The sequence below is a fragment of the Plectropomus leopardus genome, chromosome 20 (genome assembly GCF_026936395.1).
Source record: "Plectropomus leopardus strain MGB_pleo_1.0 chromosome 20, ASM2693639v1, whole genome shotgun sequence".
In the NCBI taxonomy this organism is placed as follows: Eukaryota; Metazoa; Chordata; class Actinopteri; order Perciformes; family Serranidae; genus Plectropomus; species Plectropomus leopardus.
Window position 1 is genome coordinate 2,497,037 of NC_142195.1, and position 27,363 is coordinate 2,524,399.

The window sequence follows — 27,363 nt, forward strand, 5'->3', positions numbered from 1 at the left end:
GTTCTAGGCTACATCTCAAAGCAGCTTGCAAGCAGCCAGCCAGCAAGCAAAGGAGGGCCAACTGTTAAACACTGGAGAAGGCCTGCCTTTGAACACTTGCTTGCTCAATACATAAGAAAAGCCACGGTACATCAATCTAACCTTAAAAATGAGTAAGATATGAGCAATCTCACAGACAGTGTTTTTTATACTTTTCATATTGTTACTGACAAGGAATGTGCCCACTGCTTGCACAAATGAGCCCATACACAAAAAACTATATAATATTTGTGCTTTTTTGGTGATTCTAGAGATAGATCAATAGAGATAGGACAATTAAGTATATATGTATGTGTGTGTGTGTGTGTGTGTGTGTGTGTGTGTACCAAAAAAACATAAATATTATATGAAATTTACCTTTTTTCTTGGGAGGGTTTGCCTTCTTGTGCTTAGGGAGGAGGGTCAGGAAGTCAACTGCATCGTGTGACAGGAAGCACTTGGAATTTTTTTTTCTTAAGACCACTTTCTAAGTTGTCTACTCACATCTCATTGATATAAAAATCATAAAATAACATTTAGAAATTTTTTGGAGTGAAAAATCATACACTTTGGCAACTATAGTTGCCTGTGGGCTTAAATGAAGACAGTAACAGTAGCTACTCTTTCTGGGGGTCCCCATTATTTTTATTAACAATATCTCATTTAAAATATTACATAAATGCACATCCATGACATGACTCAGAGTGTGAGTTAACACATCACAATACCAATGCAACGCACAAAAATCAACACAAAGTCAAAGATCATCGACTACATATAGTAGCTTTCCATGATTTATCTCCTCGATAGTTGAGAAAAGTACCTGGAAACCTATCAATTACTCATTAATTTTTAGAATTTTAAGCCTTTAAATGCAGTCTTTTTTGTCATGATATCACCATATACAGATAAAACAAATATATAAAACATTCATTATTTTCAATATATTACTTTCAAAGTAGATATTTTTTCATTATCACCGACTGGGATATGTCAATGAGTAGCAGCAACATTCATTTTTATACATTATTATTTTTACATTACAACAGTCCTAATCATAAATATCAAATATTCATTAATTCAAATCAAAATGTGACAGTGCACCTGGTGGAAATAGCATGTATTTTCTCCATATGGTAAATGTGCTGGATTTTGACAATGACATCATCAGGTGGCAAATAGTCACAATGACAAATCAGTCAAAAGCCCAAAATGACACCCAGAAATAATACAATGCATGTTTTTATGCCTTGATTTGAATGGGTTTCAATGGAGCATTTTTTGACCTTGACAGTCTGAATGTATCAATTTAGTTTCCACAGTGTATTTTAGACTTATCGTAGGAGCTGAGCTGCAAATTCACTGATTAGACTAAAATACACTATCTTTCCAAAATGTGTGCCATATGCTTGAACACATCCAGAATGATCAAAAAATGAAGAATGAAAAGAGCGTAAAATGCCCCAAACAAAACTAAGGTTTAATTGTACTGAAAATTTCCAGGCCCATCACTACTCCATCAACCAGTTATCACAATTTAATAACCTTTCAAAAGAAAGAAAAACAACACAGAACTCCTTTTTTTTAACCACTCCATCTTTATTGCTTATTCATATCCTTACACTAATGGCCTGGTACTATTTAGAGCAGGAAAAACTGGAATTCCATCATGTTTGGATCAAATATTCTTCACTCCATTTTCGATTACACTTATCAGCAGTTACAAAAGAGATCAATAAGAGTGTCGACAGACTTCAGAAACATTGTGAATTTAGTAGATGGAATATGAAACAATCTGTGACACAGCAGCCCCCCCCCCTTTTTTTTTATATATAGTTTCACCACATACATCTTCATAAATAACAGTCAACCCCCAACAGTAGCTACCTGCCATCACTGACATCCACAGATTTTTTCAGCTCTGGACATGATATATCCTAGGAAGCACACACTCAAACATTCAATGACTTTAAATTACAGAAAATATGTGATGAAGACTGTGTGCAACTGATCATCTCCTTCCTCTGCAGAGGAGATCATACCTCCGCTATGATAATTACCCCTTTGACACCTGAGCAAATTGGCTTCATTTCTTTTAAAAATAATATTGGAAAAAATGCAATAAGCAACTTAAGAAATGACCCAAAGTTCACAAGAAATTAGTAAGAAAAAAAAGTACAAGAAAATTAGCAACAAAAAAAAAAGAAAAACAAAGTTAAACAAACAAGGAAATGACCTGACAAAGGTGCTTTAAAATTATAATAATTTCTGTGACATAATTTAGAAGGAGTAATTATGGTCATTATAAATATAGTTATATTAATTATATTTTCCCTAGCTTTTTAAAAATTATACATTTTTCCGAAGTCAACAATTCTTTTGCAATTTGCGGAACATTTCTTACCAAGTTGCTTAATGCAAGACATTCGTAAAAAGTGCAAGAAAATTACCTGAAAATTAGTTTAAAAAAAGAAAAGAAAAGAAAGAAAGACAGAAAAACGAGGAAATCACCTTGAAAAAAGTGCTTAAAAAGTCTTATCGTTTTGGAACATAATTGTACATTTTTCAATATCGTTTTATTTTTTTCCTAGCTTTTTTCCATAAATCAATTTTTTTGCCATTTGTGGAACATATTTTTCAAAGTTGCTCATTGCAAGAAATTAGAAAAAAGTACAAGAAAATAGTGAAAAAATTAGAAAAAAACAAATAAATTGGGAAAAAAATGCTTAAAAAGTATAACAACTTTGGAACATAATTGTAAATATTTCAAACTGATAATTGTGAATATATTTTTCCCAACTTTTTTCTTTTTTTTTCTCTAGATCTACCAATTTCTTGCAATTTGTGAAACATTTCTTACCAAGTTGCTTATTTCCTTTTTTCCCCATGTTTTTAAAAGAAATGGCACCAGTTTGCTCTGGGTTTAGAGGTTTTAAACTCTTGTGAAAGTTGTCTGAAAGCAGCACAAGAAAAGTGATGTGGATCCAGGTTTCGAAGCGTTAAATCAAACACAGTGGGATTCTTACAAACTAATAACTCGCAACAGATTGTTCTGATCATGTGTGAAAGCGAGTGAAAGTGAGTCTCTAATAAAGCTATGCATCTCACACCACTGCCTACTTGAACATTGATTTCCACCACGACTGTGAAACGGCGATAGAAACAGAGCTGTACCAATCCCATAAATCACACACGGAAAAACTGTACATGAGAACCAGGAGATCTAGTCAGCGGGTCAACCCTGCGTGACTGATACGAAATAGCTTAAAAACCATCAGTTAGGCATCACTCTGGAGTTTCTGACTGACACATTATACAGAGGCTGACCCTGGGAACTGACGGGCCAGTTTGCTACGTCAGAGAGACCACTGTGCAATATGTCTGGCACCAACACATTCTGCACTGGATATGCACCGTGAGCGTTGATGGCATGAATGTTTCGGATCTGGCAATCCCTAAAAGCTTTACGCTCTAACTAACCAACCAAATCCTATTGTCACTGCAGGTGAAGTGAATCTTTAGTCCCTGCTCAAACTGCTCAAACTGCTCACTTAACCCCATTCAGCTCATTTACCAAAGTGACATTAAATTAACCCTTTGAAATCTTGAACAAATTGGTTTGATTTCTTGCAAAAACACAGGGAGAAGGCAATGAGTAGTTTAAGAAGACATGGCCCAAAATTGCAAGAAACTAGTAAAAGTTACAAGAAATGTAAAAATCAAACAAACTAGGACTGACGTAAAAATTGCTAAAAAAAAAAGGAACTGGATTTTCCAAGGATTTTTAAAATTTTTATTTACCCATTAAAAACACATTTTAAGGTATTTTTCTTCTCATTTTTCACTGATTTCTTGCAATTTGTGGGACTTTTCTTGCCAAGTTGCTTAATGCCTTTCCCCCCCATGTGCTCAAATTACCTAAAAAGCATTAAAAAATGGAAATCAAAACATTATTTCATATATATATATATATATATTAGCAAACAGGGCAAACATGACATGGAAAAAGTGCTTAAAAATTAAGAATAATTGCGTAACTTAATTTTAAATATATAATTATGACTATTATAAATAAAGTTTTTCCCTGTTTTTTAAAATAATTTTCTAAATCTACTAATTTCTTGCAATTTGTGGAACCTTTCTTTTCAAGTTGCTCATTACCTTTTTATTTATTTATTTATTTTTACCATGAAAGAAATTGCAACAAATTTGTTCAAGGTTCAAAGGTTAAATACTTGTGAAAGGCGTCTGAAAGCAGCACAAGAAAAGTGATTTCACTCCAGGTTTCAAAATTCTTCACTTACGGATATAGTTGTTAATAACTTATGGATATTATTATTAATTGAGGCACTAGCCAACGAAGGAAAAATTAAATTTAAACTATTAAACCATTAACCAATTTTAATGTGAATGGTATACAATAAAACAATGAATTCTACTATGAATTTTCATTCATCTCATTTCAGCTTTTTCTCCATATATTATTTTTACACTCAACACTAAAAGCAAAGGAGACTTAAACAAGAAACCTGCCGTATTTAATGCATATCACTGTGAATCTATTTCTGAGGAAATAACTGTCATCTAAATGGCAAAATTTGGGTTTAGGATATAAAGGCAACAAATTGCAACTGTCTTAGGTGTGGTGTGTGTTACTGCTGGCCTTCATTACTTTAAATTTGTTAAAAAATGGAATAAAAATTACTTGTGTCTCTCACACTTGTGAACTGAACTAAAATGCACAGTTAATAACCTAAAGTATTAAAACAAGGTATTAAGATCAGTCAAATTCTGTGTCTTTGACTTGCTGGTATTAAAAAATAATTTATACCACAGGTAACCTAATCTCTGAACTAAAAGCAATTTCTTCCAATTTAGAGAGCTGCTGTTGAGATTTTTAATATTTTAGTTCCAAATTTGAGACATTGCCTTCAAGAGGCATGTGTACGCTCGAGTGGTACACTTACTGTGAATGTTAGCAGAGGAATAGCCTAATTCTACATCTCGTGTAAAAGATATCAGCATAATGATTTGAAAAATACCAGTTAGTGAGATTCATCTTAAAGGTATCCCAGGGAGTTTTAACCACTAGCAGTGCTGTGTTGTGATGAGCAGGTCCCTGTTCTGTCTGTATTCACACAGAGGGGCCCATATACAACAAGATGAGGGCAGAGTCATATGTAACTGTGCTAAGAAGTCTGTAAGCTAGCAAGCATATGCAGACTGCAAAATGTACAACCCCAATTCCAAAAGAGTTGGGGCACTATGTAAAATTATAAATAAAAACAGAATGCAATGATTTGTAAATCGTTTTCAACTAATTAAACCCAGTAGAGACAAGATGTTCAAACCACAGACTGTACATAAAGATAAACAATATGACAGTTCCTCAAGTGCAGCCTTTTTATCTGGATTGCCCCCTGGTGTCTGACTGCAGTATAGGTCATAAAGTCCGCCCCTCCATGTAAGTGTATGGACATAGGCCAAAATAAAAACCTGAAGTCCACGCCAAGTAAATTTTTTCTAAAGATGGTTTCTGTCACTTAAGGTAGTTCTCATCACCCTGATGTTTGTTCAATCCATGTGCCCGCATTCAATGGAGCTGCTCGCGATTGGTCGGACAGGTGTTTTGGCAGGAACTCCCCCATCGCGTATATCGCTACTGCATAGAATCCAGCTCTCAATGACATCACAATCACAATCACCACATCTTGGATATTTTAACCTCACCTAAGCATAGCGGGGTAAGTGGGGGCGTGTCAGTCATTTTTGTATACAGTCTATGGTAAAACTTTTTTTTCTAAATATACACTCATTCTGAATTTGATGCTTGCTACATGTTCCAAAAAGATTAGGACATGGGCAACAAAAGACTGGAAATTGTGGAATGCTCAAAAAACACCTGCAACACTCCACAGGTAAATTGATTCATTGATAACAGGTGATAGTCTCATGATTGGGTATGAAAGCAGCATCCTTAAAGGGCTCAGTTGTTCACAAGCAAGGATAGCATAAGGTTCACCACTTTGTGAAAAAACATGTGGGCAAACAGTTGAACAGTTTAAGAACAATGTTTCTCAAAGCACGATTGCAGGGAATTTAGGATTTCACCATCTGTGATCTATAATATAAAAGTTCCTGTACGTAAGAGGCAAGGTTAAACACACGTATAACATATGCTGCCATCCAGACAACATCTTTTTCAGGAACATCCCTGCTTATTCCTGCAAGACAATGAGACACATTCTGCACCTGTTCCAACAGTGTGGCTTCGTAGAAAAAGAGTGCAGCTTCTAGACTGACCTGCTGCACACAATGCGACCATGGGGATGCCAAACTGTTGAGCAACTAATGAATTACATCAAGTCACAATGGAAAGCATTTCACTTTCAGAACTTTAGCAATTAGTGTTTTCTGTTCTCTATCACTTAGGCATTGAATTCAGAATGATTGTGTAGTTTTACAAAAAACTTTATCAGTTTAAACATTAAAAAGTTTGTCTTTTGACTGTGATCAATTGGATATAGGTCAATCTATAAATCATTGCATTCAGTTTTTACATCTTGTACAGCGTCTCAACTTTTTTAGAATTAGGGTTGCATATTTTTTGGAAAGTATGCTTTTAAATATTTATGAGGAAATGACTTTGTGTCGGTTATCAAGAATACACACAATATGTTTTGGTGTGTTTCTATCCAAGAAAACTCCACAAGATACTTTTTAAGGTCCCAACAGCAAATGATGCGAATGAAGTCAGACTACGATTTGGGTTAAAGAAAAAGATGAGGTCAAAATACACCAAAGCAAGTTGGTTAAGGTGAGTGTGAGAATTGTGATAGCTTGACCAGAAATTTCACATTCTGCGGAGGTGGGGATCAAACTCGATTCTGCTGTATTCACAGTCAAAGCAGTGAAATGGTCCATGGTGCATGTGATGATACCTTATTCTCTGAGAGCCAGTCATTACTTCCCAGGTCTTGCTTCAAACAAACACGTCAATGCACCATGTTATTTTTCTCCCATCAGTTATTGCTTCGTCTGCTGTTTCATGTCAGTATGAGTAGCGTGGGACTACCCATAGTAGAAGAAGCGTTGGTTTAAGTGCAGCAGCTACTTAGCAGCATGTTGACCAACCATTAAAATAATGAGCCATTAGATGATGTTTCAGGATAATAGTTTCTTGCAACCTGGTCTTTCTCATTATCTGGCATCATACTTGACCGCTGAAAGCAACTGCTGAGCTTGAGGGCAAAACACTGGAAACAGCTCAAATACCCCTTTTCCATCAAAATTAGCATATACACGCTGGTTTTTAAACATAGGTAAACCTGCTAAAAATAGCCTTTAGAGTGCTTTCCCATTGCCAGTACAACAGAGGTGTGTACACGGCACTGCAGCAGACAAGTATGGCTTTCTGTGTTTGTGTATGTTGGGGGGGTTATTTGGCGTGTTCGGTCAACATCACGGACAGACCGGAGCAGGTAAACAGTAGACAGAAGCATGGACAGAGATCTTTGATAATTTTTCAGAGGTTTCCTTTTTTTTATACATCTCTTACTTATTTAGTCTCTCTTTCAAACTCGGTGCGGAACAATTTGGTTCGATGTTTGAGCGCTGCTTAAGAGGAGATGGATGGTGTCGGCATCTTGTGTTGGCATGTCTTTGCATCTCGCCAGTCGAGCTAATTTTAGTTTGTTCACATTGGTGTTTTATTTCCATCAATGCTGATTGGAGCCGGAGGCGATAAATACTCTTGCCTAATGCAGAGTCATTTGACCTGAGTGTGAACAAAGATTGTAAACTTTACCATTGCATTAAAAAGCCAGATCTTAGCAGGTGTTAGCACGTTGTTTGTGCAGTGGGAACGAGGCTTAAGATTCCAGGGTTAGAGGTTAAGGTTAGTTAACAGCGTAAGAGCAAGGAGCGTTAACTCTGCAGCTATGTTTACCACTGATATGTCTCCTAAAGTACACTCCACAATGACTGAAAAAAAAAAACCAAAGTCCCTCCAAGAAACGACTGCTCGACTTGAAGAATCTCAGTCAACTGAGAGGGCTCCGACTGGTTATTCAAATCTTCGACTTTCAGGGGGCAACCCTAGCGAGGTCAAGCACTGATGCTCGGTCATAAGCGTGTTTACTTCAGGTGTTTGGACTTCCCTCATGGATGAAGGTCACTGCTGCTTCCAGGACAAAGAATGGCCAGAATCAAGTTAAAATGCCAGATAATTAAAAACAGAAGTGATGTTAAACTAAATAATTCTTTAAGCCAAGAGAATCCAGGATTGCCAGACTACATTTGAACGATTGGGTACTCTGTATATAGTTTCTTAGCACTGACCTTATGTCAGTCAAACCTAAACATATTTAAATATAGAGTAAAGTCATGAGTGTTTACAGTTATATTATAAAACATACACACAGTAAAAGGATGAGACAAACAGAGAATATTTACATATATAACAAAGAAGTCCATCATTGTGCCACAAAGTGTGGGAAGACTTTCCTCCAGTCAACATCAGTGTGACGCGTCTCTGCAGCCTACACCCGTTAATGGCTAATATTCACTGTGTCGACAGCTCAGTGGCCTCCACAAGCATGAGTGACTGTGCGAGAGCAGTGTGAGAGCTGAGACCTCTGATGGCGGTGCAGGTCACTACGCAGCCTTTAGCCTTTTGTTCAATGTTACACAGCTAGTGAGCTAGGGAGGGCTTTGTTTCCTTCCACCGAGCATCACTCCAACTGTTTTGTTCTGTCGTTAAATCTTTCACGCGCGCGCATACACACACACACACACAGACACACAGACACACAGACACACACACAAACACAGTGAGAGATAACAGTCACCCACACCCACAAACCCGTCCCAACAGAAGAGATGCTTATGTGTAGCAAAGTTAAGCACCCTCACAACAAAACACCATGCACCACGTCTTAAGTCCTATGTGTCATATATTAAGGTTTTGTCCAAACTGCTGTGAAAAGGGTCAGAGACACATTTATGCTCTACTAAATAAGAAGAATGATAAGAAGAATGCACACTAGTGACCCTTGTGGTGATGACAGTAGGAGGGGCCTTAGGTTGGTTTGACTGATGTTTGCTGGGAAATCATGGCTCCTGTGGGGTCAACCTCTCTGTCCATAGTTTACCTCCTGTCCATGATTCGTTTCCATGGGGTCCTCTTTGAAGTTCTCACACTGCTCCATTACTTTGCTGAAAAATTAAGATATTTTACAGGTTAACTGAATGTTAAATACCGGCAATAAAGGCAATAAATCCTATGCCTGTCCTGAAATGATTTCTCTGTTAAACAATGCAGTCCACATTGGGATTTTTAGCTGTAAATGCTATTTGGGGTGCATCCACACCCTCTACATACTACTGCAACAAAATAAGTAAATTAAAAAAAGTTACTATATAGTAAGGTTGTGCCATGTCATATTGTTCACAATGATACTGGTATAATTTCTTATATGATAAACGTTAATGACATGATGATGTCATATCATTACGCACACTAAAAAACTACTTAGGCAAAATTGCTACCAGCTCCTCTATGTAGTTAGTTCCACAAAAGGGGAGCAACTTCAGAAGCGTGTTATCAGTGGCGCCGGCAGGCCTGAATGTCCCGAATGTATAACCCTTTAAAACCTGAGCAAATTGGCTTGATTTTTTTTAATAACACGGGAAGAAAGAAACAAGCAGTTCACCAGAAAATGGCCCCAAATTAGTAAGAAATTTTTAAAAAGTTACAAGAGAATTTTTTAAAAAAAGGCCTGAGGAGTGCAAAAAACCCCTAATATCTTATCATAAGAATTATAAATATTGTTTTCTGTACATTATTTTACCCAGGTTTTTCTTTATAATATCTATTTAACATTTTTAGGTCATTTTTTGGTCACCTTTTACTAATTTTCAGCATTCTGCTGAACATTTCTTGTCAAGTTGCTCTTTATTTCAAAAGAAATCAAACTAATTCTCTCATATTTCAAGGGTTTAAATGCTTGTGAAGGCATCTGAAGGCAACAATAAAAAAATTGCTGTCAATCCAGATGTTAAAAGGTTACTGAACAGCCTCAGACTTTTCACACCCTTTTAGCGACATGCTGCTCAGAGTAAACTCAGTCAGCGGCTCCTCTAGCAGCATCACGATTGTTGGCAACAAAAACATTTGGGCCAAAGAAATCTGATCATTCTCTTTATTCGGTGCAACTAGTGACTAGGTGAAAAGGATGTTGAACCAGAAAACTTGTTCTTCTGGCTGCTGCTCGTCCTGGTACTGAATCACCAGCTGTAGAATTTTTCTTAGCAAAAAAACGTCTAACTAGCTTAAGAGTTCCAACCAGTGCATAAAGATCAGGTTAGAAGCATTCTTTGAAGCGTAGCGTATAGACAGAGCTGTAGGACCTACCTGGCCATGTCCTTGGTCTCTGGCTGTGAGCTTTCCAGTTCCAGAACTTTCTCTAGAAGACTTATCCCTCCTTCTTTTATCAGCAGGGGGCAATACTTGCTTGCTGCAGAATGAAAAGGAATGTATAAAGACAGATTGTGAAATTTATTACTGTGCACACAATATAAATTACACTGATCAGCAATGTGTGTGCATGAATAAAAGATCAAATGAAAAATAAATTTTACTGTTAACACAGCAGATGAGGATGTAATACTTTGATATGCCAAACTATATTTATTCAGAACAGAACTATGTACCAGTACATTATTCTGGTGTATTAGCTGTGAGTGAGTGTTTGTCCCGAGAGTTCAGAACACCTCTGAAGATGTTATCACTAAATGTTGTGTGTACTTTGAAAGGGTGCAGAGCAGCAGATACTCACGGTAAACTGACACCAGGTTGTAGAGAGCCCAGGTGGCCCAGTGCTGACTGACAGGGGAGATGCTCTGCGGCAGCAGGCGCAGGATGGGCTCAAATGACCTGAGAGACCAAAGTTTATTTAAAAATTCAAACAGGACAGAAAAACCCACCAACAGCTGTGCTGCAGAGCTGGACCACAGCTTCAGCTCAGTGTGCACTGAGTGAGTCGCTGTTACTCAGCTTAGCATCTAACATAAATGTTTATATTTTTAGATCTAAAGAAGTTATCTTTATGTGCATTGACATCACTGTGACTTTTGTTTTTACTGACCAACAATGATCTGAATGTTATTTCCAGATGTCCCACAATATTTATGCTAACATGAAACACATGATGAAGCCCTAACTGCAGTGTGTATAACATGATGCATTGTCAACAGCAGCTCCAGTTTGGTTATATTTACTGATCAATATACAGATGCGATGTCATGACATTATTTGGTCATCTATTTACAACAACAATTTGTGACTCATAATGGGATGTTACATTTAGTGTAATCAACTGCTATAAAATAATATTCAGTCTGAACTATTCCTCCTGGTCTTTGCCACTTTTATTTATTTTTTAACAATCCATTTAGGATACTGACACTTTTTCATGTAAACATTTTGAGATAAAATATGACATGCGTACATTAACCCTTTGAAATCTGGAGCAACACCACTTTTCTTGTGCTGCTTTCAGATGCTTGTCACAAGTATTCAAATTTGGAACTTGTAATTCATTTAGAAAATAAAAAGCTAGGGACAATAATAATAATAATAATAATAACAATAACAATAACAATAACAACAATAATAATAATAATAATAATGTATATTTCAAAATATGTTACAAAATATTGTAATTTTTAAGCACTTTTTCCAAGCCATTTCTTAGTTTATTATTATATATCATATATATATTTTTTTTTTACTTTTTGCTTTTCATTAATTTTAAGGTAATTCTTTCATACATTCTACAAATTTCTTCATAATCTTTGGTTCATTCATTTTTTCACTGCTAATTGCCTTCTTCAAATGCTTTGAAGGAAATCAACTCAATCTTCTCAGGTTTCAAAAAACTAAGTACATGAAAAGATGGCTCATGTGGAGATTAAAAAGGGAACAGTGCACAGATAATCACCTGTAGTTGATGTTGCGGCGTGAGCTGACGTCCCAGCTCTGGATGGCGTCCCACATCTTGTCCATCACTGTGTCTCTTCGCGGATCTTCCATCGACCAAACCTCCGGCCCATCAAACATGATGTGTGAGAGCACGCCACACGCGTTGTATGACACCTCAATCCCATCAGCCTTACTGTCCAGCAGGTTACTGTTATAGCAGCAAACAGTGAGAACAGATGAAAACAACAATCACTATCATATTTGATAGTCTTTATGAAATAACACTCGTACACATTTTTGTATTTGACTGCAAACGCTATAAATAGTTGCATTCAAAAATTTGTATTTCAGACATTTTGAGTACACTTCATATCACATATTGTTTTATTAACACTAGAATGGGCATGACTTTTCCTAAAAAATGATTCTATTCTCATTTAAAATGTTATTCATACAAACTGCACAAAAGGCAAAGAAAATGTGATCATTTTGACCTTTTTCAGCCACAGGTGGTCACAATAAGGGTACAGTGTCAGTTAAATTAATACATTTTTTCATGGTGGCAGCTGTATCTTGCATGCTTGGCAGCTATCACCGTCTCTGTCAAAAGTAAACTTTGAGAGTTGCTGCGAACATGAGCTGCAATGCTTTAAGGGACAAAAAGTAGGGAAGACTAGGGACAGTTGTAACACTGTCTCTTTCCGCACCCATAACTAGCTGAAAATGTGTTGGCTATTATCTCTTAAATTTTGACACAAGTTCTTTGATGGATTTAGTTTTATTTTTTGCTCAATTGAAAAAATTAGACAAGAAAGACAAAACACACAGTGAAGGGAGACAGAAAACAATCCTCTCTATATTAGGTATTTATGAGAAATTCAAGAGTTTGGAATCTGGCAGTCAAAATGACCACTCATGGCTTTTCCAGTAGGTATGGAATTCTGGCCCATCTAGTATTAATGAGCTGGAGAGCTCAAAATCCTTGTAGAAAAGTTTTATTCTCCAAAGGCTTTCAAGTACCCTCACCTGAATACAGTGATGAACTGTGGGGTGAGCAGCTGTGGCCTCAGTGCTTTGACCTCAGCAACATTTCCCAAAAGCCCCAACATGTTGCGGTGAAGCTCCTGCTTGTCTGGAAACTCCTGGAGGAAGATCACACAGAAAGAGGAAAGGTGTGTTATTACACAGTGGAAATATCGAGACACTTCTGCTATAATAGTTCAAAAGCATGATAATTAAAGAGCACAATACAGTATAACTATCACGTCTGGAACAAATCCTGAAGGATCCTACATGAACAGTTTCTGTCCAAGCCCCACCCACGGCGGCAGTTTAGGGCCCGAGCCCAATTAAAAACCCGAATTTGTACTGTAAAAACAGACCTTAAGTATATTACATTTCATGTATTCATGTTTTTCTATAATCTCGTGTATAACAGGCAACAACCCTTGGTGCGTCTAGTATGCACGGCGATGGTGATGCAGCATGTAGATTTTGATCACTGCCCTCCGCTGCGTGTTATTTACACTGTCAACCAAGTCGCTTTGCAGCCCCCCTTTCTCTCTCTCCCCCTGTTCTCCACATGCTCCGTCTCTTTCCCTCGCTCTCACTCCTCTTTCTCTCTTTCCCTCTCTCCCACTCCTCTTTCTTTCTCTTTCCCTCTTGATTAAGTCCACCACAGTTCAGACAGTTCACCACAGTTTCATTTAAAAATCAAATAAATAAATTTGGCGGAAACAAGACCCAATACAAGCCCGAGGGAATAGTGAGAAATTACAGCCCAGCCCAAACCTGGTGAGTCGGGCAGGGCCCAATAAGGCTCGGGCAGAGAATCAAAACTCACCTGTAGACACTCCAGAAAGAGGCTCATGCCCCGACAGTTGAGGAACATCTGACAGTTGTCGGGCGTCTCATCGGTGATGTTCCACAGAGCACTCCAGGAAAACTCCATCACCTGGTCACACTGAGGGGAAACAAACACACAGCCTTTACAGCTAACATCCACTACATTTGAATATAAGAGTGAGACAAACATACAGGCATGGTTACTGATTATAATAGTTGCTGAGTCAGGTGTGCCTATAACATTTCAAGTTGCAAAGATTAATGAGGAGTGACTGAGGAGTAACTGGGACTCACCATTCTGTCCTGGAGCTTCTTCTGTATTAAATTCAGCATCGTCTGTAGAGGAGGAAACAGAGAAAAGAAAACTTTAAACAGAATCCGCTGAAAACTGTCAGGGCGATTTCACAACAACACAATGAGTTGTGTAAGTGTCTGCATGTTTTTACAGGATAAAATATTTGCCAAAATCACCATATAGCGCCACAAAAGAAGATGCTGATGGATGAAAAAAAGCTATGAAAGCTTATGTATGTATTTTGTAGGTGCAATGGAGATGTGGCTGTGTTTAAATGTTGTATTTAGAAGATAATAGAAGAAAAATAAATCATGACTCCAGTTTTAAGATGCTCTAAATGAGTTTGTACTTGTCTGAGAAAGGTATGTTAAACGTGGGAAAGTTATCACGTTGGCAGGACTGTCACAATAACTACTTTTGTTGAACTTTATAATGTCCCACAGATAACTGCGATAAACGACGTTATTGTCATTTTGAGACCACTTCATTCCACTAATATAATAACTATAACAATAATTTAACAGAATAATAAGGCCAGTACAACCTTTCAATTAATTTTAAAGATTATTCAGACATTGGAACTGGAATAAGATAAACAAATTAAGAAAAGTTACCTTGACAAATCCCATCTTCCCCACAGCTTCCTTGTGATGGTTGTCCACCTGACAGACCAGAGCATTGCAGAGGTGCACAGCAATTCTCTGGATGGACTCGTCCTGCCTGGCTGGCTCCAGAATTTTCAGCAGCAGCTGGTTGACCCGACTGTACTGGAACTCCAGCTCCTCTGGAATACTGAAGTTACACAGAGTCAGGCAGCAGTTCCTCTGGACCTGGTGTGGGGCAGGGACGAGAGGGAGACACAGAAAGGTTTACTACTCAGAACTGAAAACAATACAAGCCTGAAGAACATAATGTAAAGGCCAACAGGCCTAAAAGCCTTTCTTTTGGTGTAATTTCTTCTTTATTAACAGTTTTTTTAAACATTTAATCACTGTGGACATTATTGAGGGGGCTTAAAACTGGCTAAAAAAAATAGCTTTAAAGCAAAATCTCTACAAAGCGGTCAAATATTTCTATACATAGTTTTTTTTTTATCTATATCAACTTTGGTACTGGTATATTTCAAGTGAAACCTATTTCATCAGAAATGATGATTTGGTATTGGTACTGAATTTAATATTGCACTTTAATGCATTAATGTTTTTGTTTGTCCTATATTGTTTATATTTGTTTTAAACATTTCTTTGCCTCACGACGTGCTACCTGAATTTTGGTATATTGTTATCTGACCCTCAATATAATAACAATAATAAAGATAACTGAACTTGGTATTGGTATAAATTTTAAGTGGAACCTATTTTATTAGAGAGGATGATGAGGCTATAGAGTTCACTTACAGTGACCTCCTGGTACTGCTCCATTCCATTTAGCACCACCTGAATGACCTCTCTGCGCAACCGCACACTCTGGTCACTGCGGTACTCTGTGTTCGTCAGGTAGAAGAGAGCAGCGCTGCCCGTCACCTGGATGCTCTTATCATATTTATGGCACTTCAGTGCTGCTATGACAAGCTGAAAGGACATAAAAGTTTAAAGGAGAGGGATGAGAGTGGCAGAGGCATCATATGTTGGACCATGGCACAAAGATGTCACCTCCTACAAAGATTTAAAGTCATCGTACTTGCAAAGCTCGGAGCAGTTGGCTACAGTGTTGTATCCTGGCGATGTCAAACAGCTGATTGATGGCTCTGTGGGCCAGCTCAGGGCGGAACTCTGTGTAAGCCTCGATGGCGTTCAGGACCTGGTCTTCATTCTTTGATCCAGTCACCTGAAAACAGCCAGCAAAATAAAGTTGTTACTCACAAAACAAAAAAGGTCTGGGAGTATTTCACTGCTCGAAAGATGGTGTTTTATAAAACTGTGATGCAAAAACTTTTGATGCTACATTAAAAACAGAGAAAACTAAGAAAAAGGACTGTGGCATTCACTTTTGCTCAAGATGAGGAAAAACTACAACTACCAGAATGCACTGGGCCTCACAGGACCAATAAAAATCCCCGCTGGTGGACAATCAAATGCAAGCTTGGCCATTTTGATACAGTAAATAATATGGCAGCTGGCTGGTAAAAAAAAACCAAAAAACAATCTCATATTACAGTCAAACAGTACACTAAAATCTGTTTCAGAAAATATTTGAGTTGAGAAGTATGCAAATCAGTAATAGTAATGATAATAGTAAAACAATGACTTTATTCAGGATACAGAAAAAGGTCCATAGCAAACTACATAAAAACAGACAATAGTCTTTGTACAAAAATAGACCCAATCTTAATTCATATTTGATCAGCACAGCTTTGATTTACTGTTGTGTTTTTCTCATATTACAGCCCAAACAGTGCATTAATTCTTTTTAAAAATATTTTTACTTTTTTTTTTTTATTAAGTAATTTTTTTTGTGGGACACTTGCAGTTATGTTATGCAATATGGTGTTAAGACGCACACTGTCCAAGATCTGAATCACCTGAGCACAATCCTTCCAGAAAATACCATTTATCACCACATATTGTGCCTTTATCATAGAGCATTCACTTTGCTGGAGAGGCAAAATGAGCAGATCAGAAAAATGGGCGTTAAGACACCAACTCAAGCCAAAAACCATTGTGCTAATGTTGGTGAAATGGCAGATGATGCTGCACCACCGACAACAATAGAGAAGCTTGCGGAAGAGCTTGAAAAACTACCAGCAAACTCACAGCTCTACTGAACAGCTCAAAAACACTAAAAAATATTATTAGAATAATAATAAAGAAAAAAAATGTCCCTGGAGGGCATCTCTGGCAGCATCCCAAGCTCTGAGAGGTTGGATGGATCTGGGACTGGTCAGGACAGCTTTACCAGGGAATTATTTTTGTTTAGCTTTGTTTTGATTTTGTTGTTGTTGTTGTTTGTTTGTTTGTTTGTTTTATCCTCTCTTCTCTTTCTCTTGCTCCCTGTTGTTTGCTTTTTTTTTATTTTACCCTTGCCTGCTTGAGGTCACCTTCAGACCCACAGGAAAACATTACAGGCAGCAGTGCTTTGTGCTATAGTTAGTTTGTTTGAGAAAGAGAGAGGTGTGTGTGTGTGTGTGTGTGTGTGTGTGTGTGTGTGTGTGTGTGTGTGTGTGTGTGTGTGTGTTCTCTCCCGATCTGCTTCTTTATGCTTCCTGTCTGTGGTGGCAGGCATAAGAAAATACAGAAGCACCATCTGAAGTTTGAGCAACAGCCCTACAGCCAGCAAAAAGCCACTGGATACAGATGTGGGTACTGGTAAGATAAAGGGAAGTCTCCTACAATCCATTTAGGCCCATTCCACACAGCATGCGTCAGCAGTGTGTGACGGCACGAGCTGCAGCGTGTTCCAAGCTTGTGGTGTTCAAACATGCAGTGTTGGTGCAACGTCGCTGCTGCATCACTGCTGCGGTGGTGCTGCATCGCTGCCTACAGCCTTGAGTACTGCATTTTCACATTTATAGGAGCAAATTCGACTTATTTATGAAGTTGTGCAAGGTCCTGCATTGCCGACAACGCAGTCCTGTAAATGTTTCAAAATAAAATGCCTTGTGTCAGCAACTGATGGGATTCTGTCCACAGAGACACTGTCAGAGGGCTTTTGTTTTGAAGGGAAGCGGGGAAGTTGGAGAAAAACAGACGTCTTTCTATTTTCTCATCCCTGTGACAGAGAGAGACTTTTAAACTGCAGTAAAAGGTTGCATAGAGTTATAATCATCAAAACACCATATTTGGGGTGGCCTATAGTTCACCTCGAGCGTGCGCCCCATATGCTGAGGCCTTTGCAGTGGCCTGGGTTCAATTCCAGCCTGTGGCCCTTTGTTGCATGTCATTCACCCTCTCTCTCCCACATTTCCTATCAATCTACAACTGTCCTATAAAATAAAGAGAAAATCCCCAAAAAATAATCTTTAAAAAAAAAAACAATAAAAAAACAAAACACCAAATTCACTGTCTATTTCTGCTGACAAACGTGCGCGGCACACGTAAAAAAATCGGCGAGCCACTATTTCTCTAGATGTGCTGAGACGCACCTGACAAGTGCTGCTCAGTTGGGCAGAGTGGATGCTGTAATGTGTTAACAAGGGGGCGCTGAAATAAAAAAACAACACGTTTGGCACTGCTCACGCACTGCTGACGTGTGCTGTTTGAAACAGGCCTTACAGAAACAATTCAAACTGCTATGATACAAAGCTGTTTGAAAATTGTCAAAGTCTTCCTTTATTAAGCATTATTCAAATGCACACATGATCTGTACTAAAGAATTCATTTTCCCATTCAATCATGAAATGCTCTTAACTAGTTTGTCTGAATAAACTGTCCCTTTAGATATAAATAACTATCATCAGCTATAAACTGTAATGTGTGCTCGGCCCTATAAGCTCATCAGTACCTTATAAGCAGGGATGTGTGTCACATTACAGAGGGTGGTGTCATATAAGCCCAAGAACTGCAGGGGCCTCTTCAGCTCCTGGAAAGGATAGATGCTGCTCTTGCATGGCTCGATGCTTAAAGAGAGAAGTTTACTGTTCATAATAATAAGTAACAATAATTGTTCATAAGTAAATGACAAAAAAAACCTCTCTGAATTAGACTTTTTAAAACAAATCTAATTTATACTCTTGATAAGGTTACCTACCTTGGCCGACCCATAGCTTCTTCAAAGTGTGGAACTGTGCAGTTGTCGAGCATGATGTGACCTGAGATATCCAGTGACACCAGATTGACCAGACGCTGTACGATGGCCGTCAGGATTTTCCTGGTCATCTTAAATTTGGAGGTCCGCCTGCTCTCCCGAGAGATGTCAAGATGCCTGAAGAATGAGGAGTTTTATTAATGACAGCGACACACTGTTTTCATATAATAAGTGGCCATTTAAAAAATTAATTAAAGTAAAATTACTGTCATTAGAAATGTTATAAATACTAAGAATAACAGTGTGATGGGAGCAAGTATATAAGGACAGTGTAAAAATCTGAACTTATCTTTTAATTTACTACGATTCAAAGTTGTAAATCAATCAAAATGAAAATGAAGGTGTGTGAGATTTTACAGACATACTAAAAAAATGATCATATGCTTCTAACAAGTCTCCATCCATTAGTCAATCATCAAAGAATGATGTAAATAGATTACATTAGATATTTCCTGTTCTTCGGCACACAAAGTATATCTGCATTCCCCTTATACATGACTAGAATTAATAACCTGACAAAGTTTGATCTTACCCAGTTTCAAAATTCATACATGTTATTTATATGGTCTAAGAAAGAACATAAAGTGAGTGTAACAAGTTAACAACTAACACCTAAATCAAAACGCATGTGCATGTGTCCCCATGTACAAGACAAATAAAAAAAATTGGGGACCCACTATCATTTGCTGGATAATTACTTAAAGGGCAGTTATATTATCTATTTGCCTATTTTGGAGGGTTTTTTTTTTAGAGCATTTTGCAGTAGTGTTCATCGTGTAATATTTAGATCCAGTCATTCAGCTTTTGGTCAAAGTATGTATGTTTTATTGTAAAAATGCTACATTCTGCAGTGGGACAAGAGTTCAAAATTTGTGATAACCTCTCAGTGCAGCACATCAGTTTCATGCTCTTTATTGGAAAAACATACATTTCATCGTCCCTATCAAATAAAATTAATTCAAACTCAAATGAACCCAGCTGCGCTTGGTGTGATTTGCATACATCACTGTTAAATAAAAGCTGTTGCTTGGCTGCTTTGACTCATTTTCTGCAGCTCAAATCGAAGCGAAAACAACTGTAGATCTGCAATTGTGCATTCACGCTGAAAGCGTGGCTGTGTGACTTTCAGTAAACTTTCAAACTCCTTTGACTCAATCATTTCTGTAAATGATAAATAATTATTTAACAACTTGTGTTGCAGTGATGAGTGGAGAGCTCCAGGAAAGTAACTCAGCGATTACATATATAAATTTCCATTCCCTCCTGCCATATTTTACATCTCTGAACAGGAATACCATACAGTACATAATGCATGATAACTCAAAATTTTCAGGGATGCAACTTTTCTTTCATTTGTCCACCACAAACCTATGTCTGGCCCTTTAGTTAATAAGGATGAATGTAATTTGACTGTTAAGCACCTACAAGACCTGCAGATCCTCAACAAGTCCTCTTGTATGAGTTCATAAACTTGTTTTGCTCAGACTGTATTAATGGACTGCTGTTCTGAAGCCTCAAGTTTATATTTTAGCTGTCACTATCAAGGTTTTTAGTGCCAGAGGTGACCATTTTCAGACAAGAGGTTGGAGCCATAAAGGAGCAAGGGGTGGACCTGAATCATAGACTGTAGTGATGACTCACAAACAGCCTGTCACTCAAGCACCACATCCCCACATATGCGTGACTTTGGGCATTAATTAAATGTAAATGAGCAAATTTTCAATTAATCTCCCGAACACTTGAATGAATTGAATGTTGAAATTAGCTATAGAGACCTTAACTGTTTTTTTTGTACCAGACTGTAAGCATGTTTATTTCTGCTGTCAAGTTGAGTATCTTAAAAAGGATACTATAGGGATTGAGTCTGTTTTGGAGCCAGCCTCTAGTGGCCATTAGAGGAACTGCAGCTTTTGACACTTCAGCATTGGCTTAATTTTTCAGCCTCAGAGGTTACTGCTTGGTTAAAGTCTATAACTTCAGCCTAGTGGATAACTATTTTAACTCTATCACCATATATTAAGCAGGCACAATCAAACTGCAATATATAAAAGGACTGCAGTACCAGGGTGTGTTAAGAACACAATGACAAGTTGTAGATACAAGCCTCCTCCCTTCTTACCTGAGACTGACGATCTCCACCACTGTATTGACCAACTCCTCTGACAGGTCCACATTGTAGAGAACAAGAGATGCCAGTCTGTCTTTCCACTGGGTGAGAAAAGCTGTTCCCAGCAACTGTACATTTGACAGATCCAGTGAGGTGAGTGACTTCAGGGGTTTGAGCAGCGCCTCAGCATCCGCCTCATCAGGCAGGCCACCTAAGTTGAGCAACCTGAGGCGGTTGAACCCCTGGAAGTTAAAGTCCGTCTCTAATGCTTGCCTAGCAGCAGGGCTCTCCTCCTCCTCATCCTCAGTGTCTTCGTTGCAGGCGAGTGGGGCGCCACCCTTCCTGTAGAAGATGTGGCTGCAGCCGAAGAGACAAAGAGACACCAAGGTCTCCCTGAAGCAGGTCAGTGTTTTCAAGCTGCGGGACGACAGACTGTTGCAGTAGGTGAGGTGGAGCTCGATCAGGTCCTGGGAGAACACACAAAGTAAAATATTAGTAAATCATTCAAATACAATGATACTGACCTAAGTATGCTGCAATCATTTAACCCTTAGGCCCCGCTTTAATATCGCACGCACAAAACGTGCTTTCCAAAATCAAGCTTTAAAAAATATCATATGTTAATATTATTTTCTCCTTTCATTGAGGTTTTTTATAATTAACTTTAGACCTAAACATATATATTAAATATAAATTTATTTTCAGAGTTTTACCTGTTTAAATGCCAGGTTTTTGTCATGATGCCACTATGTTTTTAGATGGAAAAAAACCCCAGAAAAAATGAATTATGTTCAAAATACTACATGCCAAGTAGATTATTATTTTTCTGATGATCACAGCCTAGGATATGTCAATGGTTTGCAGCAACATTTAATCTTATGCATAATCATTTTTTGTGCAGTGTCAAACACCCAGACTCTTCGTACAGAAAGCACTTTTGAAAATCAGGCTATCACAAATATTAGATAATATTATTTTCTACTTTCACTGAGTTAATTTTTTAACTAACATCAGTCGTATTCATAAATATTGCTGTGGGCCACCACACATAAATGAATGTTTGAGAAACCCTGCTTTTCATATTGTTTTCAGATATTTAGAATAACAATCTGAGCCTGCAAGTGGCGAAAACAAGCAGTTAGTGGGCATAAGTCAACAGTGTACTATGTCCTGAGTGGTTACATTGCAGCTTTTTTTCACAGCTGCCAGCTACAATGGTGTTGCTCAATACCGAACCATTTTCAAAAACTGTTGTTTACATCAGTTACTTTGACACAAAAACATGGGAAAATATGATCGAAATTGAAAAACACCAAAGTTACTTTTTATCTTCTGCAGGTGAAGCTAAAACCTTAAAATTGTCTATGAACCCTGACCGATTTATCAGTCAACCGCTATTATCGGTCAACCAATATAATCGGCCCATATGAGCCTTTCACAGAAATATCGGAGCATATCAGCATCAGCGTACAGTCCATATAATGCAGAAAACGATGCTTGGGTGGTTTAGAAATGATCAGCAATTGACTGATACTGAACAGTACTGATGTTTATTTAGCGATTTATTTTATTGTTTTGATTCCATATTTAAATGGTTAGCAAAGAGCATACAGTACTGATGTGTATTTTATTTTTATATTCTTTATTTGAGTGGTCAGTGAAGACTGATGCTGAACACATAAAGTACTGATGTTTAATTTTTTTATTCATTCTCTTTGTTTGTGTGTAATGTTAAATAAATAAAATGCTAAATAAAAGTTGTTTGTATAAGATAACATCCTTCTGAGTACTTTTGCATAGTCATATTGATGCAAAATCAGTGCGCAATCCAAATAGAAATGATCCATTTTCATTTGCAGCTCAAAAATTCACTATATCAGTTACCATATCAGTAATCTGTGAATTTTTCCCACTATAAAATTGGTATTGGTATCGGTCTCAAAAATCCCATATTGGTTAGGCTCTAATTATTATTTTCAATCGCTTTCAAAAACTGTATGCATGCGGAATAACAGTAAGGTAGATAAAACTAACAAAGGAAGCTAGTATTTTTTCAAATCAAATTAACATTTCTAACTGACGGTTTGGTTACATTTAAAGTTGTTCTTGGTTTACATTTCCAAACTAAATGTTTAAATAAAGCAGTTGCTTGAATTATGCTGCTTCGTACACACGGTCTACTAGTGTCGTTGTGCCTTTGTCTGTATAATGAAGTTGGTAAGTGGAATGTTATTAAACCCTGATGGAAATGAAAACTGCAAAAATTAGATTGGGGTGGACAAAAACAACAATAGTTAATTGTTAACTTTAATTTTAGTTTAAAAGTGAATGGCTAAAGGTGAAAAATGAAAATGAAACATCGGCTTATTCTGAAAACCTCCCACCTGTTTTTTAATGGCTTCCAGATCTCTGTCACCTACAAAGTCCTCTCTCAGCTGTACCCTGGTCAGTCTGGTGCTGCGAGGGTCTGAGAAGAGTTGGAAGAAGCTCTCCTCTGGTTCAAAGTTACTGTCTGTGTGGACCAACTCCATGTATCTGTTTCAGAAAAAAAAATGTATAACGAGGCAGTAAAAGCCCCTCTTAAACAGAGATTCTGAAAAACTGACATATTTTGATTGAATAAAAATTAAGAAATGACAAATTACGTACGTGTTGACGAGCTTGTCGCAGATTTCGCTGGGAAGGAAGATGTCCGAGCGCAGACAGAGCTTGTTCCTGAATCCCTGGTAGCACATGGTCTTCCTAAGGTTCCTCAGGCAGAAGATTGTTGCCAGAGTCATGAGGCTGTCGGGGTTGTCTCCTGCTTTGGCTGCCATGTTAGCCTCTTCTTCTCTGGCTCAGATCAAAGACAGGGCAGTGCAGGGGACCTTAGGAAAAAAAGGACAAGGTTAGGTGAAATTCATTTTCACAGGAGGCTGCTTCAGGCAGGAAAAAGCAAAAAATTCTCTTTAATATTCTGGCTGGAATAATTCATATTTCCAATGTGAAGTTTAAATAAAAGCATATGTGAAAAAATATAGTGTATGGTCACTTTATTTAAAAGTGCCACAATAAGCTGCTATCTATCCACTGTCTTTGGCCTTCATTGCAGCTAAACATTAACCTGTTGAAACCTGGGCAAATTAAAAACATGGGAAGAAGGCAATTAGCAACTTAGGAAGAAATTATCCAGAAATTAGCAAAAACATTAACAAAAAAGTGCAAGAAAATTAAAAAGCATAACCCCCCCCAAATAAATAAACAACAATGGAGAAAAAATAAATGTAAAAAAAAAGGAAATCACCTACGGAAAAATCTTTAATACATATGAAAAATAACTGTATATACATAATTATGTTCACTATAAATATATAGTTCTCTGGACATTTTCCTGACTTAAAAAAATTATCTAAATCTATTAAATTCTTTCAATTTTCTGGACATTTCTTGCTGCTGAAGATTCAAATGTTTACTTAGATTTACAATATATATATTTGCATATAATTACTTAACTTAAGACTTGCTTTACTTAATATTTGTGAAAGGCGTCTGAAAGTAGCACAAGAAAAGTGATGTTGATCCGGTTTTCAAAAGGTTAAACAGGAATTTCACAAATTTTCAAAATTCCTACATGTTATTCTTATTGTCTAATACAGTTTAAAAATATTAGCAAAATGATCAGTTCTCTCCCAAATCCATAAACTGGAGTGCTACAACTCAAATTTGTGATGTCATGAGGTATAAAGCAGGGTTGGAAATTAGCACCAGCCATCAGCCAAATGCTGGTAAATTAAACAAGTGGCTGCTAGATTTGCTGAACTCACCATCCAAAAAAAACCCAACAACAATGCTAATGCATTGAGTGGATCCCATTCATTGTCTCCAGACTTTATACACTGTGACATCATGTTTGTCTGGTTTGTGGCTTTGAGAGAGAGCAGCTAATGTTCACAAACATTGGTTTAACTTTCCTTAGCCATTGAAATAACATATTGGAATTCTCCATTGTTCCCCTGTTGTATCAAAGTGTGTTCCCCTGTCGAACTGTGTTTCTCCCTGTTAATGCATAGGTTCTGCCTCAGTGGTTACATTTGATAGGGGCACAGGTGGACAAGGACTAGGTGAGTGAAAAAAATAATTCAAGTTCTCCTTATTAAAACCATAGATGGTTATTTTTGAATAAAATAAAATATTTTAAAAATCATTTTATTGTGTTTTGGTCCACATGCACAGGAGGGGCAGGAAAATGATCAGTTATGTATCTCCTATGGTTTATTAATGTTTGGGTGAATTGATCAAAGTTGAAGAGTTAAAATGACTGTTTGAATAATATAAATATAAATATATAAACATTAATACAATTGCATTTTATTTCATAAAAAGAGGGGTTATGGGGCAAAATAGAAGAGGAAATAAAAAAATAATTTATCAGAATCAGAATTTCTGATTCTGATTCTGCAAAAAAAATATATATAGAGAGAGAAAAGATACTTAAAAGATATGAACAAAATATACAAGTAATTCAAATTGAACAATGTAAGTGTTTCAAATAAAAAAATAAGTGCTAAAGTAATTAAAACACACTAAAACACACTTAGGTTAATAATAAAACCATAAAGTGATAAATGCTATAGGTATCAAACCATAAAAAAAGATAAAGGGTTTGGGTCGGTGTGGATGGGGACAGACATATCAACTGAGAAACAGTCTTCAACACAACACCCCTTTAATGCTTTAAGTTTATGCAACAAATGTTGTGTTTGGTGCCTTTTGCCTGGGAACCTGTGTCAACTATAAAAACAGACAATTTGTAACGACTGAGTAACCGATTAAGCAATTAAAGTAAATGATACACAATGCAAAACTAAGTCAAGACATATACAATGCATTTAAATTACCGTCTATTTTACACATTCTTACTGTATTTTCCATGTGTAATACAAGAGTTGGTTGACATATTATAATCAAAACACCTTAATGCCAAACTAACCTAAGGCTGTATAAAAAGTGCAGGAAAATTGCTTGAAAATGTGCAAGCACAGAAAGAAAGCAAGCAAGCAAGAAAGAAAGGCAAAAAAACAAAAAACAAATGCCCTTTAAAACCTGCTTAAAATTATAATACTTATTAAATATATATATATATATATATATATATATATTTATATATATATATATATATATATTTATTTATTTATATATAGCTTTCATAGCTTTAAAAAAATATAAGATAACTAAATTCTTGCAATTTGTGGTACATTTTTTTGCTGCTGAGGGTTAAAAGGTTTACTTATATTTACATGATATATTTACTTTGCTGAAGACTTGCTTTACTTGTGAAAGGCGTCTGAATGCAGCACAAGAAAACTTATGTTGATTCCGTTTTCAATGGATTAAAGGGGAACTTTGCGTATTTTTATTCACATTTCAGACCTCCTCTTTGCCGGTGTTGCAGACCTTTATCATGCTAAGCAAAGTTAACCGTCATACCTATGGAAGGCTACTGTTAGCAACTAATGTTGGCTACTTTGAGAGAACTTGTTTCAACATTCCTGTTTTTAAAAAAACATATACATACATCTTATTCTTAGCTATACTGTGTTGAGTTGTTCTTGCTGATAAGCTGAAGCTACTAACCTAGCTTGTGCTGTCTTTTTGGTCGGTGTTACTAGTTTTAGTAAACCACATATAGCAATGAATCCTGGGAGACACAGCAGCAGTCTGTTACTAAGTTAGCTAGCTTCCCAGCTAGCGACACTTTAAAATGATTTACCTCAACAACGCTAACGCTAGATAGCTGCTGACACACATAGAATAAATATCAAACTATTCACTCACAACATCCCAAAATACCAAAGAGCAACACTTGTTATTCCAAGTTAAGCCTCAACTTGCCGATACGGTGTCACCAGTGCATCTCAGTGTCTCAGTTAGCTTGTGGCTAACGATGACTTTCCCTGCTATGATGCTAGCTAGCAGCGCTAGTGGGGCTAGCGCTAGCTTGGAGCTGTGTGTGGAGCTGCAGGCTACAAATAGTGGTCAGCTGTATGTGAGAGGACGGCTCACCAGCCTCTGCTTTACCTTAGCTTTCGCCAAGGCTGTATGTCTTGATGACGGCGAGAAATTAAGTTATTATCATCAGTCTTCACCCATCTGATTTTCGTTTTCGTCCGATGTCAACAAACAAGCTCCTCCTCCTCCTACTTCTTCTCCTCCTCCTTTTTCCCATCTCCTCTTCCTGTTCTTCCTCTTCCTCTTCTTCTTCTGTTCCCATCACTCGTCTATGTAGTTGTCAGCCTGTTCGTTGTGTAACCAATAAATATCGTGTGCTTATTAACCTTTTGCATTATATATAATTATTATTGACAGTAGCTGTAGTAATCACTTAGTAATAGT

General features: G+C 37.2%; 1 protein-coding gene across 4 annotated transcripts; it reads right to left on the reverse strand.

The window, feature by feature from the left end:
• Positions 1 to 1,596: 1,596 nt before the first annotated feature.
• On the reverse strand, positions 1,597 to 27,188 carry zer1 (zyg-11 related, cell cycle regulator). Of its 4 annotated transcripts, XM_088070989.1 has the most exons (17): positions 27,049 to 27,188; positions 23,641 to 23,858; positions 23,376 to 23,526; positions 21,004 to 21,458; positions 18,828 to 19,001; positions 18,582 to 18,696; positions 15,822 to 15,968; positions 15,539 to 15,712; positions 14,756 to 14,971; positions 14,141 to 14,182; positions 13,845 to 13,964; positions 13,028 to 13,143; positions 12,021 to 12,209; positions 10,857 to 10,954; positions 10,433 to 10,535; positions 9,171 to 9,234; positions 1,597 to 8,781 (listed from the first exon to the last, which is right to left on the reverse strand). In XM_088070989.1, exons 2-17 carry the CDS (start codon positions 23,805 to 23,807, stop codon positions 8,776 to 8,778), a joined length of 2,337 nt encoding a protein of 778 aa, XP_087927115.1. In that variant the 5' UTR covers positions 23,808 to 23,858; positions 27,049 to 27,188; the 3' UTR covers positions 1,597 to 8,775. The 4 variants fall into 4 exon arrangements, with proteins under 4 accessions (XP_087927115.1, XP_042365160.1, XP_087927113.1 ...); XM_042509226.2 differs by having other exon boundaries at positions 1,597 to 9,234; XM_088070987.1 differs by having other exon boundaries at positions 1,597 to 9,234; positions 27,034 to 27,160.
• Positions 27,189 to 27,363: the final 175 nt, after the last annotated feature.

What these genes read in the sequence shown, in the direction of transcription:
- zer1 (XM_042509226.2), bottom strand. Translation starts at nt 23,807, where the DNA reads ATGGCAGCCAAAGCAGGAGACAACCCCGACAGCCTCATGACTCTGGCA. An exon ending in GAAGCTATGGGTCGGCCAAG is followed by an intron (nt 18,697 to 18,827) that starts GTAGGTAACCTT and finishes TCTCTCTTTAAG; the next exon opens with CATCGAGCCATGCAAGAGCA. An exon ending in GAGACCAAGGACATGGCCAG is followed by an intron (nt 9,235 to 10,432) that starts GTAGGTCCTACA and finishes TTAATTTTTCAG; the next exon opens with CAAAGTAATGGAGCAGTGTG.